Source organism: Cryptomeria japonica, chromosome 2 (genome assembly GCF_030272615.1).
Source record: "Cryptomeria japonica chromosome 2, Sugi_1.0, whole genome shotgun sequence".
Lineage (NCBI taxonomy): Eukaryota > Viridiplantae > Streptophyta > Pinopsida > Cupressales > Cupressaceae > Cryptomeria > Cryptomeria japonica.
In genome coordinates, this window is record NC_081406.1 from 159,831,582 (window position 1) to 159,846,090 (window position 14,509).

Below are 14,509 nucleotides of genomic sequence, written 5' to 3' on the forward strand. Positions count from 1 at the left end.
TTTTGGATAACATAAAATTATTATGTGGGAAGATATGGGATGGGATCATCACTCTCAAAAGTCAATTGTGTTTATCAAATTTGATTTTGCTAAAGAGCTTATAATCACATAGAGTGGCCCTTCATATTGGCTATTTTACAAGCTCTTGGGTGTGACCTTTGATTCATTTAGATGGTTCAAATGCTTTTCATGGATGATTCTACTTATATTACCATATTAGGCCAACAATCCACCTCTTTTGGGATCTTTTAGCCCATTAGGAAAGGTTTCCCTCTTTCTTCTCTATGTTTTGGTTGTTGAAGGTTTTGGATATTTTATAGCTAAAGCTATCTCTCAATCTCACGTGAAGGGGATTTCCCTTCCTAATTCTTCTCCATATATTCTAAATGAGCATTTGGTTGATGATTCTTTTCTCACTCTCCCTAAGGAGAATAATATCAAATAAGCTTTTCACTACTTGGACACTTATTTTCCAATCTTTTAGCACCAAAATCTAATGACATAAGACCTTGTGCTATAGATAATACTTTCTTCCAAAGCAAGGTTGTCTTGATTGGTTTAATTGGAAAAGATTGATCATTGGGAGATTTTTCATTTTCTAGGAATCCCATTTTCTTTCCATGCCACTCCTTCAAAGTTTTGGTAGGCTATGATTACAAGAATTGAGGAGAAATTGCACTATTGGATTACATAGCCTCTCTCTTTGGTCAACAACTTTTCAAATTTTTTCTAATATTTTTACGTCTACTCATGCTTAGTATCCTTCATGTTGGGTCCCTTCCAAGGCTTCTTATTTGAAGGTAGAGAAGTTCCTCAGAGGCTTTTAATGGGATTCTAATGATGGGAATTATGTCTTTTGCTGTGTTACTTGGGAATTTTATTACCTCCCTTGGGACATTGATGAATTGAGATTTTTTTTTTTCACCATCAAGGAATTTCCTTATGTGTCAAATGGATCATTAGAGCTCTCCAAGGTTATAAATCTAGGATTTTTTTTTTGTTAGTGCATTGATAGCGCATAGCTCAATTTTATCCAACTTGGAAAGACTTGGACCTTAGCACCCTTCTAACCATGAGGGAACATATTTCCATTCAAGGCACTTTTGTTACCAAAAGTATTTGGAAGGCTTGGGAAGCCATCAAGCCTTGGCTTCATTGGGATATAAATGATTTTGTAATGATTATCCTTTAATCAATACTCCATCTGGTGGTTCCCAATTCTCATCTTGCATGGGAGAATGCTTGCTCAATTACCTTGGATTCATGCCTGAAGTTCTTTAGATGAGGAGTTAGAGTTATACTAGACTTAATTCACTAGCACACCAAGAATTTATTCTCTAGCTAGAATTCAAACCTAAATTTAGGCTTACCAATCAAGACCAAGAGACTTATCATTCAATTATTGATGCTATCCCTCCCTAGATGATCACAAATTTGGGATACAATATCTCAAACCTTGATGGAAAGACTAGAAGTAGTATTCAGACACAACCTTTCAAAACTACATGTCGCCTAAAGGTTATTAATGATTGTCTCCACACTTACATATATGGTGGATCAACTCAATTCCCATTGACATATTTAGTCCTCTCAAGGTTCGTGGCAAAAAAATATTTCAAGGTATTTGGTCTACATTGTTGGAACTTGATTTGGCTCATTTTATCTAGTTTTTTTGGTACCAAGGCCTTCTTAAGGGGAGTCTCCTTGCTTGAATAAGCATTCCCATTGTGCGTTGTCCTTTTTGTGGTCAAACGACTCTTTTGGTTCTACCTTTAGACTTAAGAAGCATGAAATTAGATTCATAAATTTTTCGACCTTTCAAACCCGCCCCTTTTATTTTTACATGGTTTTGCTTGGAGATTTGTCTTGTCTCTTGCACAAATATATCTATATATGACAATGCTTTTAGGGTGAAATATTTTTTCAATATTTGGAAAGATAAAAATGTTTCTCTTTTTACTCCTTATGTTGTCGATAAGCATTTTTTATAATGCAACCATTTGCTCTAATATTCTCATGTAGATTTAGGTGCAAGCTAGCAAAGTTGCACTTGAATTTTTCCCCCTTTAGGAGCTATTGGATCATTGGGGCAATGCTCTCGACACTGTTTCTTGGGTTCCTCCCAACTCCACCTCCCCTTGAGGGTGTTAGTGTGGGTGCAACCACTTGGTCAAGTGGTAGCATGAACGTTGCAAAGATTGTAGTTCTCACTCCCATGTTCCCTTGCCTCAAAATCCTAAGGACTTTGATGTCTGTGTAGGATGGTCTCAACCTTCCCATCCACCATCTCCCAAGGGACTTTGATGTCTGTGTAGGATGGTCCAAACATTAATTCCCCTTATTTGCAACTCGCCATTTTCTTAGTCTGTTCTCATTAGCCTCTTGAGAAGAATGAAAAAAACCTTACTGCTCTCACTTGTTGGGAATTGATTGGAGATGCCACCCCTTATGATGTTTGAAGGAATCTTTTATTTTTTATTTTTTATTTTTTTATTGAAAAAACAAACAAAAATTATAAGAAATACAATAGGAACAATTTATTTAAATAAACTTGACCTTGTTAATTGATCCTTTTGTTAGACTCTTGAATATACCATCTACAATCCTCCTTTTTTTTTTTAATAATATACTGTTTATCTTTTATTAATATAAACTTTAATAAGAAGTATATATAAAAAAAATGTTATTAAGCTATACCTTTCTTCAATTAGGAAAAAAACATAAAAAGAAAAAGCATCATCCCCTTCCAAAAAAAATTGACACTTTAACTACTTAAGCTATAACTTTACCACCTCAAAGTCCATAACTTAGGTGACTATTAATAAAAGAGAATTTATTACCACGTCAAAAGGTAAACATTAATAAAAGGGAATTTTATAACCACGTCAAAGCTTTCTTTCCAATCGGCCTGAGAATTTTGACTTTATTGATTCGCTACATTTAGAGAAATGATCGACTATGTAATAATAATAATATTCGAGGGCAACCCTAGATTTAGCATCATTTTAAACTGCCTGATCTCATGATTTGGAGATCCCCCGGTTTTGCCTTGATGTGTCGGGCATTCTATTTTTAGAGACCAATTCTAATTTTGCGACATTGCCACAAAGGAGCTAATGATGTCATCATTACTGGGTTCTACAGAAGACCTATTCATGGGGTGTCGCTATCGGATTGTGGCTCTTCGAGCTCCTGATTCTCTGCCTTCCCAATGGCATCATGGATGTCACTTTTAATCAGTATAGTTACAAATCTTTTCCATAGTGTGGTCATGTCATAAAACCCACCTCAAAAGCTTTAATAATCTTGTAGACCCTGCTTAGATTTAAGGCCATTTTGGCGCTTATTTTGTGACGGCCTACAGATTTTGCTATTTTATAAGCATTTGGGTTTTGTTTGTCCTTCGATTTTAGGTCTGCCATGGACGATTACAGGCCTAGGAACCATGGGGATAGGCGTATTGAGGTTGTAAATGGGAAAGAGTATAGCGCCAGGCAGTCACAGGTTAATTCTTCTGTATATACCCATAGCAACTCTTACTCTGAACCAGGTAATAGCCATGGCAACTTTGAAAGTGTTAAGACCTCAAAGAGCAAGTCTGCAAAGGCTTGGAGTCTCAGTGATCCAGAAGTGAAGAGAAGGAAGAGGGTTGCTAGCTATAAGGTTTATACAGTGGAGGGCAAGATGAAGGCCTCTTTTTTCAAGAGTTTTCGCTGGATCAAGGACAAGTATACAGAAATAGTGCAGGGATGGTGAAGATAGGAGCAGCCTTTCTTGTAAAGTCAATTCTTTTTATGCTTTTTGTTTGAGCTTTGAATTTCTAAGAATGCACTTGTTGGATTGTATTTTTGCTTGCTCCATATGATTTCTATCATGGGTTCTGCCAATGCAGGGTGCTTGTTTTGTATTATACCCCATGAAGTCTCTTGAATGTTATGTGCTAAATGCTATTTCTACTAGAAACATAGACATTATGCTTCACGCCCAATTGTCTGCTTCTAATGGAGTATTGGATCAAATCTGATGTATAATGGATCTTTTTCCGCACCTGTTCTTCTGATAATGATGCTCCATCTCCAGTGATTTCTAATGTTAGAGCCAAACTAATCAGGAATAAAACAAAATATTTCTTCTTACAAGAAACAACCAGTTGATGGAAATGAAATATTGTTCTAATTTGAAACATCACACCCTTCAGACAAATTTCATGCACAGTGGATCATTTTGTGTTCCTTTTGTCTAAAAGAATATGTTCCATCCGGAGCACCGTAACAAAAATGTTTCTGATAAGAAAGAACAATTGTTTGGTTTATGTTAGTTTTGTTAATCTGGCCTTCAAATAAGGCCCAGTGGTCGTAAATTAATGTATTATGTGCGTTTTGGTTTATATTTTTTGAGGTAAGGAGCGAGTTTACCCTTTTAGGATCATTAGAGATAGCCCACCTGTTTAATCTCTTTCTGCTGTTACTGTTGCTGTTGTGTGTTGTGTTGCCCTGTTGTTTTTGTGATTGTTTTGGCTACTATGGTAATGATTGGATGCAATAGATCTATTACATCATGAAGAAGCATATTAACAGATTCAGTCTTTTTTGGGTTTGAAATGTGATCCTCTGTACCTTGCAGGTTTTCTGTCTTGACATAGGGTTTTAATATCCAATTTCAGTTTCCCTTTTCTCTCTGTTTCTCTTATTAACCTGAAAATTTATATGGAAGCTTTTTGTAGCTTCTAATTTGGTATGGCTATATGATAGATAGATTTAGTTTTACAGGTTTACCTTGTTATTCAGGTCAAAAGTTTGTATTCCTCACCTGATAACATATTTTTACCTTTGATTTACTGTCATATATGGATATAGTATTTTTTTCTACTTTTCTACTTCGCTTTAGAAACGCACACAATACAATGTGCTTAAGTACAAACGTAGAAAGTGGAGACTCTATTTATCTTGTATGTTGCTTATATTTGATTTATATCCATAAAGCTTATATTTGAAGATCGGTTTCTAAAAACTGGACATTATTTCTAAAATAATGTTTCAACATTATTTGCTTCCAAACTTTTCATTCATTGGATGTTTCTATTTCAAAGTGACTAAGAAATCTGTAAATTTCTTTTTCTTTTTAGTTATTAGTTGCATTGTTATCTGTGAGCCCTCTATTTGGCTATTGAAGATTAGACCTGTCTTAGTGCTTGATCTGTTTATTTCTTATTCATATCCAAGGCATTAGCTAAATCACTCGTTTGTATACAGGCAGCAGCCTTTGGAAATGATTTTGGGTAATCTTCTCTACAAATGGAGGAACAAAATACACATATTTTTGACAGCGATTGATAGGGCTAATTAGCTATGGATCAGATATGATCCATATAATATTCTGTACCCTAGTGTTGGAACTCCATAATAATGGAAAGTCATCTTCACCTGCACACAAAATGATTTGTATGACTGGTTATTGATATTCCATCAGAAAAACACATTATTTGCCAATTGAATTAAAGAACCATGTGCAAATGTTTTGATTGCAGCAATTCAACTCAGTCAAATACTTGAAGAATTTGATTCAGCATGCTGATTCTTAAGGCATTTTATTAAACTTTAAGCTTCTTCCTTCGCAAGGATTTAGTCAATGCATTTCCAACTATTTGTTTAATGTCACAAATCTTCATCAATGATATTGCATTTCAATTCTGTTGTTCTCCCCTGTTGCCATGTGGTTCCGACCATCACATCTTAGAGCAGCATCTAGTTTCTGAGGAATAAAATACCTTAAAGCAATCTTCTCAATCAAACCATTTGGTTACAGGCAAAGCATACTGGTATACATAATCAGCTTCAGCAGATGACATATAAATTGTTGGATGTTCTTGCACTTGCCCATGAGAAAAGTGCCCAACCCAGATGTACCAATAACTGAATGGTGACTTGCAATTCCTCTGGATCCCCTGCATGATCTGAATGCCACTGACCAGGTGAATCCGTTCTGTTCTTTTGATACCCACTGAACATGATATCAAGATTGACCATACCTCTTAGATGCTTACTGATTGCTTACAATGGTTCAACCTTAAATAACCAGAGAGTTGGCTGGCACTGTTAGTAGCACAGGCTATATAAGACCTTGTGCTTAATGTTGCATACTCTAGGTTTCAGATAGCATACTGATATGGGCACATCATTTGAGTACACTTCCAACATCTTTGGGTTCATGATCCTTGACAGTTTCTCCCTGTGATATGTTGGTACAAGAGCACACTTGTATTCAGTCATTCCAAACAGCATTAACAGAGGCTAAAATGCATATTCGTCTTATTCAATTGAAGTAACCGTCTGTTCCTATCTCTATGCTCTTGGTTTCACATGCGACATTTAATTTCCAATTTTCCACATGACTTGTCATCTCTAATTTTGCCGGTAACTTTGTGTTTAAAGTGTCAGTACGAATAAAGCCTTATGGTGCATCATCCACATAGGTGGCTGAGATAGTATTGCTTCAACCCATTTGATTCTATGTATAATTCACAAAATTTTCACCTCGTCCCTTTAATTAAATACTGTTTGTTGCATGTATAACTCCTTTTCTACATGTAAGACGGTAATCTCACATCAAGATGGTGAACAATCAGATCCAACTTAGGAGCTACTTCTAACAATGCTCTTATTGATGCCAGAAAAAGATATTCTGCTAGACAATGCCTTCAATTTGATTATATCCATACATTTGAGTATGAATATATACTTGCATCTGAAATCTGTTCTTCCATAGGGCAAATCCATAAAAGTTTCAAAGCTTTATTATTCAAGAATCAATTAGATCTTTAGTCCACGAGTTGTTTTGTTATAATTGATCGCATCTTTCATAGACTCTGGTATTGTATTCTTTTCAACCATTACATAATAATCCATTAATCTTGATCTGGATTGGACCAAATAACTTTTTAAAAAAATGATGGTAAACTTATTCATAGTCAAACAAAGACATGCATACTCCAAAGAGTTTGTTGAAGACTTGAGTAAGAAAACTAGGGTGTTGATGATGGTAATATATGAAAATTTGACCAAGGCCAGGACCCTGAGAATCTGTAGACCTTTGTGAACTTATTGGTGGGTGAAGGTAACTTAGCACAAACAAAACAAAGTTGATTTGACATCTAAATCCAGACCCAATTTTGTACATGGATTTGTAACTTTTGAACTTTTTAAAATAGCCACTGTGGACTTATCAATTGCGAAATTTATTAAAATTAATTAATGTGGTTGGTTCAATAGTTCTCAAATGATAATAATAGCCAAACTGGGTCTGTCAGATGTCAAATCTGTCAAAATTTGGTTAAGCTGATCCATGACCTTCTTGCATATGATTTGCAGCTTTGTACTTATGGTTAGGCTGGGCTATTTTTTTCTTTCAGCTTCCTGTTCGTAGCTCCTATTCATTGTAAACTTAATATACAAAGAAAATCTGTCAAAATTAATAATATGAGTCCATCAAAATTGTCAAAATCTGTTTGAGCTTGATATAAGAAAAGGATCACCAACGATGGAGCAGAGATTTATTTCCATTTTGAATGAAGTAATTGTATCTCCGTAGACTCGGTGGCTATTCGATATTAATTTGCTTCAGCCATGGCAATACATGTAGAGTTGAATAGAATTTGTAGCACAACGTAGAAAGTGTGTGATTCTCAATATGTAGAGAAGCTGTGCAGGTTACCATGTACGAACACTCATGCCTTGTAATAATATTTGGATACTCTACAATTGAGCTTGGCTTCTAATATTAGAAATTTATTAATTGGAAAAGAGGCACTCCCTTCTCACTTTTTAGAGATTTTAACCCGCTGGGCTATTCTTTACTATTTTCATATTGATATGTGAATTATATTTTTCCTTTTTATTGTTGTTGACTTACTTTAGGCTATTTTCATTTCAACGTTTTGGTAGGCATTCTATCATTTTGCTAGATTCAATTAGACCTTTTTTTTGATATCATGATATAGATTGGATGATTGGGCAGGCTCAAACAACCTAGTCATTGGGTAAATCGACCTTGGACCTATATGGGAAGAATTCAAAGAATTGACACAACCTTACCAACCGTTTGAGCTATGGGCCAAAGCTTTTGATTCAATTAGACTTATGAACATGAGTATCATTTTGAATTTATATCATATCTAATTTAACTATGGTGTTCATAAATTAACTACAGTTTACCCAAGTTAACTAGATATCATATTGGCATCAAAGCCTGCTAGTGTTCCTTGGTTGTTTGAGATTGTTGTTGTGAAACATATTTGTTTTTATTGCAATAGAAAGAGATGAAGGAAAAATACTTTGTATGTACCACGATATGGATTCTATTAAAACAACTTTTAAATAGGTAAAGGGTAGGGTAGCCTCTCTTAGTGTATATTGAATGGAAAATGTACTAGGTGATAGGTAGATGTGAAATTAAGCAAGGAGCTATATGCAGGACAATATGTAAGGTAATAAGTAAAAATGCAATGAATATGTAATATGATAAAATAACTAATCAAATTCATAATAAATATGAAAGGAGATAGGCAAAACAAGTACTATGTTAGGTCAACTTATAGGTGCATTAATCTTTGTCACTATAAGTGGGACCTCACAAATAGAGGGTTTATAGGAAATGGGAAGAGACACACAAGCCAAACAAGGACAATGAAGGAGCAATAGAACATAAGCAAGGAAATGTAGGTAGAAAATAATCTTGTTTAAGCTAATAGATAGAGTGGATGTGTCACATCCCTATTGTAGGTGTGATAGAGATATTGATCAATGCATAAATAAAAAGGTTGGTGGAAAAATAGGTGTAGATGGAGATTGAAATAGGTATTGATGTATTGCCCCAATCACAAGTGTCATGTGAAACACAATAACACAACAAATGTCAACAATACAAACAATGTTACTATTGCTACAAGCAAGTGGGCGCCAATGAAAGACTTGCCAATCATGGGATGAAACCTCCATGATGAAGGTCTACGAGAGGGCAATGACATCGATATCATGATCGGGTACTAACCTATGATCTCATACTAACTCACGATCGTGCTCTCTCATGATCACAACTCCATGGTAGGATGAGGGAAGCATTTAACTCAAATCTACACCAAGATACCCTTGTAAACTTCAAAACACGATGAAAACCCACACAAGTGTTGTAATGACTAGGATTAAACATCCCTTGAATAGATGATTCAACCATCGATTTTTGAAACAAAGAGTAGGATGATGGTAACAACCACGTCCAATCCACTCAACAAACATCTTAAAAAACATGTAAACACTAGGTAAACCTTCACAAGAGTTCTTACTAGGAAGTACATGCCCTCCTTTCACTAGAATGACAAAGAGTCACTTCCAAGCAACAACAAGCTTCCCAATGCAAATTCGTAACTCCTTGGGTGACACTTGTCAATAAAGTGAGAACATGGAGATACTCACTAGGCCAAGGGGGACAACTTTTGTATACAAAGTTTCCTCAAGAGATGACTAGAAGATTGAACAAATGACGGAAAGGTGAAAAATGGGACATCAAAGGACACTAGCACCCAAACAAGAAACTAACACCTATAGGGGACACTAGCATTAGTGCACATGTGTCCCAATCTAGCATTGAAGTCTTATTTTGGTGATGAAGTCCTAGAAAGGCATTGTAATTCTTCCTAGCATTATAGTCCCAACTCTAGTGCCAGTCACCTAACTAGTGAGTAAATTCAATCTCATTTTTACTCAAGACACACACAACACTTAGGGACCCCTATGAAGGAACTAAAACAAAAGAAATGGAGTAAAAAACACCAAATCGATTGAGGAACCAAACACAATCCTAAGCGCTTGATCTTGCCTAAATTAGTCCATAAAGGAGATAGCTCACACATGCTAGGGATATTAAAAGAGGCCCAAACATGGGGCCAATGATACAAGGGGTGAAGAGGAAGGTACCTATACCTTGTGCCCACCTGATACACAAAGTACCTCAAAATGGCTCCTTCATGAGGTGGGTCCTTACAACTAAACATATAAGAACACATGATGGCTAGAGACTTAATTATCCATATTGCATGACTTCTAACAAAGAATCAATTTTTAAGCCCAATTGAAGTGGGCTCTCTTTCATTTTCAACTAACATTGCAATTAATTTAAAGGGCATAAAAAATAACAAGCACGTTCAACTCTAATGTTAAAACATGTAAAGGCATCCAAACCACCAAAACAAGCCATCCACTTATGAAGGTTGAGTTAACATATTACAATTGAGAAGATGACTCAAATGTCCTTCAAATTGTAACTTTAAATACAAATATTACAATAACTATGAAATAATGAATTGAAAAGCCTTTACCAATTTGCTCACAATTCTAGAGCTCTTACCCACAACTTCAAATCTCCAACATTTTTAAAAATGAAACTCTTACATGAGATATCCTTGGGCCACTTTGGACCTCTACAAACATCATGAGCCACTCCATTATGATTGTCTAGTACCTTCATCTTACATTCATCACGACTCATCAAAATTGAGTGTGGTACATAAAACAAGACAAGAAAATTTGGCTCACAAAAATTTAAACATGGTTTTAAAATGATCCTCACAAAAATCAATGAAGGAGACATCAAATTCACTAAAACAAAGCGTCTGATTTCATTTTGAAAAATTAATTTTTATTAATTATGTTTGCATGTAAAAAATAGAAATTTTATTAAATCCTTTAAATTTGATTCTAAAAGGGAAGTCCAATGCTCCCTTAAGGGTGAGCATGACATCCAATGTACAAAAATGACTAAAAAAGGGATAAGGAATAGAATCACCTCCATTTTCAAATACACAAATATTTTTTCTTGTAATTTCCTCAGGATGGATGAAGTTGAATCCACACACACATGAAGCAATCTTTTTACCTTCTAGAACGAGAATACAAAATTATCAAGAAGCAAGCAAAACCAACGTGGTGTCCTTAAGAGATCAAATAAAAAGTTTTACTAACAAGGCATCCTAAAAGAGGAAGTCATTGTAAAGGACAATGAAAGATGACACGTGTTTGCAGATAGTGAAAGATGGCACATGTTTATGGATCTCCTCTCCCACTTTACTTGTCGAATTTTGGCATCTTAAAGTCCTACGTGTTGAATATCTGGGCAACTGAGAGGGGGGGTGAATTAGTTGATAATTAAAATCTTCTTTGAAACATTATTCACAGATCTACAACAACTAGCAAAATTAATTAAGACAAATAAAACATGAAAGCATAAATTAGACACAAAGAACACCGAAATTTACGTGGAAAACCCAAGAAGGGAAAAACCACAGAGAATGCTAATTCTCAATATAAAAACATTAGTTAAGGTTACACCAGTTAAGGTGATTTTTACAAAGGATGACTCATTGTAGGAGGGCTCACTGCTCAGAAAGGCTCATTGTCAGAGGGCTCACTGCCTAGAAAGGCTCACTACTAAAGAAAGAAAGATATAAAATAAAATCCACCACTGAAACATAGTCTGCACTGCTGGAATTGCTTTCGGTAACTATCCACAACATGCTTAACAAAAACAACTGGATTCTTTCAATCTTGCATATCTTCAACACAATTAGCCATTCACAAAAATGCCACAAAAACTCATCTAGATCATATACATACACATACACATACACATACATATATACTGTCTCCGGAAAAAAAAAAAAAAAAATCTTCCAAGTTGGCCAAGACAAAAGATCTAAAATAGGTCAATACGAAACATTCTGGTGGTGGGAAGAAATGAGAAGTAGACCACATTGCAATGTTCCTCATCGAACATATCAACACGTTATATATATTACCAATGCCATACCCAAAACAAAAATGTTGTTACACATCCTCAACTTCCTAATCAACACCTCAACTTTCAGATCAAGTCGAACCCAAAAATAGCATTGAGTAACATAAAAAACACATCTTTCGAAAAGCCAAATCTTCCGAGAAATCACCAAATGACCATTGTCATCACATACATAACAATCTTCCACTGCTGCTCAATATACCACATCCAGACTTAACCGGACCTCCGGATTTGGCATCAATGACAACATATAAAATAATGCTAACAATCTCCCCCTTTGTCATTGATAGCAACATCCATCAAGATGATAAGAAAACCAACACACATCATGCTCTCTCCCCCTTTGACAACAATGACAAAGGCAAACAAAACTCCCCCTATTAAACTCACTCTTTCTTCCCCTAAGAGGAAGAACTCAAGCATCAGTCCAGAAAAGAATATGCAAGTTGCTCATTGGACTAATGTAAATCTAAATGTACATTAGTTCAAACTAGAAAGGGGTAATACCCCTAACTTCTGCTGAAGATACTCAAAAGCATATTTACACAATGCCTCGGTGAAGATATCTGCAATCTACTGCTTTGTAGGTACATATTCAAGTCTTACTTTATTATCAACACTTTTTCCTTCAAGAAGTGGTACCAAATGGATATGTGCTCTGTTATGGATTGATGTACCAAATTTTTTGAAATATTTATTGTATTGGTATTGTCACACATAATTGAGATAGGGTCATCAAACTTTACACCAATGTCCTTCAGAGTCAACTTCATCCATAAAATCTGTGTGCAATATGAAGATGCTGCAATGTATTCTGCTTCAGTTGTAGATAGAGATCCACAGAGTCTCGCTTCTTACTCGATCAAGCAACACTTGTACTTTTCTTGTCATCAACAGTTCCAACCCAGTCTACATCTATATAAGTTGTCAGGGTAAAATTTGAGTTCTTGGGATACTACAAACCAAACTCTTTTGTGCCTTTTAGATATCTGAAAATCCTCTTTACTACCACAACATGTGATTCTTTTGGTTCTTGCTGAAATCTAGCTGCCAAGTGTACTACATATATGATATCTGGTCTAGTAGCACTCAAATATAACTGTCCTCCAATCATTGACTTGTACTAACTTGCATATGCCTTAGGAGATTTATCATCTTTGATTAACTTGCATTCGGTGGTCATAGGTGTACACACTAGTTTGAAGTTCTCCAACCCAAGCTTCTTTAACAATTTTTTGATGTACTTAGACTGAGAAATGAAAATTCCTTTATCATTCTGATTAACTTGCAAACCAAGGAATAAATTTAACTCACCAATCATGGACATCTCAAACTCCTTCTGCATTTCATTAGAAAATATTTTGCACATACTTTCATTTCCTCCAAAGATTATATCAACAACATACATTACAACAATTAGGATTTTACCTGAATCAGTCTTGAAATATAAATTGCTATTAGCCGAACCTTTTTGAAATCCTTGATCAATTAGGTACTTGTCTAGCCTTCCATACCAAGCTCTAGGGGCTTGTTTAGTCCATACAGAGCCCTCTTCAATATGCAATCAATGCTTGGATCATCTTTCAACTTGAAACCTTCCGATTGTTTGATATAGACTTCTTTCAATTCTCCATTCAAGAATGTTGATTTCACATCCATCTGGTAAACCTCGATGTCCTTAAATACTGCAAATGCCAAGAACTTTCTAATTGCCTTCATCTAAGCAACTGGGGCATAAGTTTCATCAAAATCAATGCCTTCAATGTGAGTATAACCTTTGCAAACCAACCTTGCTTTGTTTGTTACAACCTTTCCATCTTCATCCAGTTTGTTCCAGAATACCCACTTAGTTCCAATTACATTCTTGTCTTCTGGTCTATTAACTAATTCCCATGTCTGATTTTTCTCAATCTGATGTAGGTCTTCTTTCATTGCCTTCATCCAATTTTGATCATTACAAGCTTCTTCTTGAGTCTTTGGCTTAGATTCAGATAGTAAACACAACAAGACTTGTTCTTGAGCTTCTTTGCTTCTTGTGATGATACCTTTACTCATATCTTCAATAATTTGATCTTCTAAATGATTCTTTTGAATATATCTTGGGTTCTTGGATGTAGACGTTGAAGCATCTTGATTGTTTTTTCCTTCACTTCTGATTTCCTCTTCCTTTTTCCTTTCACCAAACTCATCAGATTCATATCTTGCCAATATCTCCGAGTCTTTTGAAGTAATTTCATCAACTTTCACATTTGCACTTTCAACAATCTTAGTCAGCCTTTTGTTGTAACACTGACATGCCTTGCTCTTTGTTGAATAGCCTAGAAATATGCCTTCATTTTCTCTACTGTTGAACTTTCCAAGATTATCCTCATCTCTCTAGATATAGCACTTGCTTTCAAATACTTTGAAATATTTCACTGTTGGAGTTATACCATGCCAAAGTTCATAGGATGTCTTCCCATAGTTCTTCCAGTATAGAACTCTGTTAAGAGTGTATGCTATTGTGTGAAGTGCCTCTCTTGAGTAGACTTCTGATAATTCTTCTCCTTTCATCATAGTTCTAGATGCCTCTTGTATAGTTTTGTTCATTCTTTCTACTACACCATTCTGTTGTATTGTTTGGGGGCAGATAACTATCTTCTAATGCCATGTTTCTCACAGAAAT

General features: G+C 35.4%; 1 protein-coding gene across 1 annotated transcript; it reads left to right on the forward strand.

Moving 5' to 3' along the window:
- The first annotated feature begins 3,119 nt into the window (after positions 1-3,119).
- On the forward strand, positions 3,120-3,988 carry LOC131070559 (uncharacterized). Its single transcript, XM_058006124.2, has one exon. It carries the CDS (start codon positions 3,421-3,423, stop codon positions 3,754-3,756), a length of 336 nt encoding a protein of 111 aa, XP_057862107.2. The 5' UTR covers positions 3,120-3,420; the 3' UTR covers positions 3,757-3,988.
- The last annotated feature ends 10,521 nt before the right edge of the window (positions 3,989-14,509 follow it).

What these genes read in the sequence shown, in the direction of transcription:
- LOC131070559 (XM_058006124.2), top strand. Translation starts at nt 3,421, where the DNA reads ATGGACGATTACAGGCCTAGGAACCATGGGGATAGGCGTATTGAGGTT.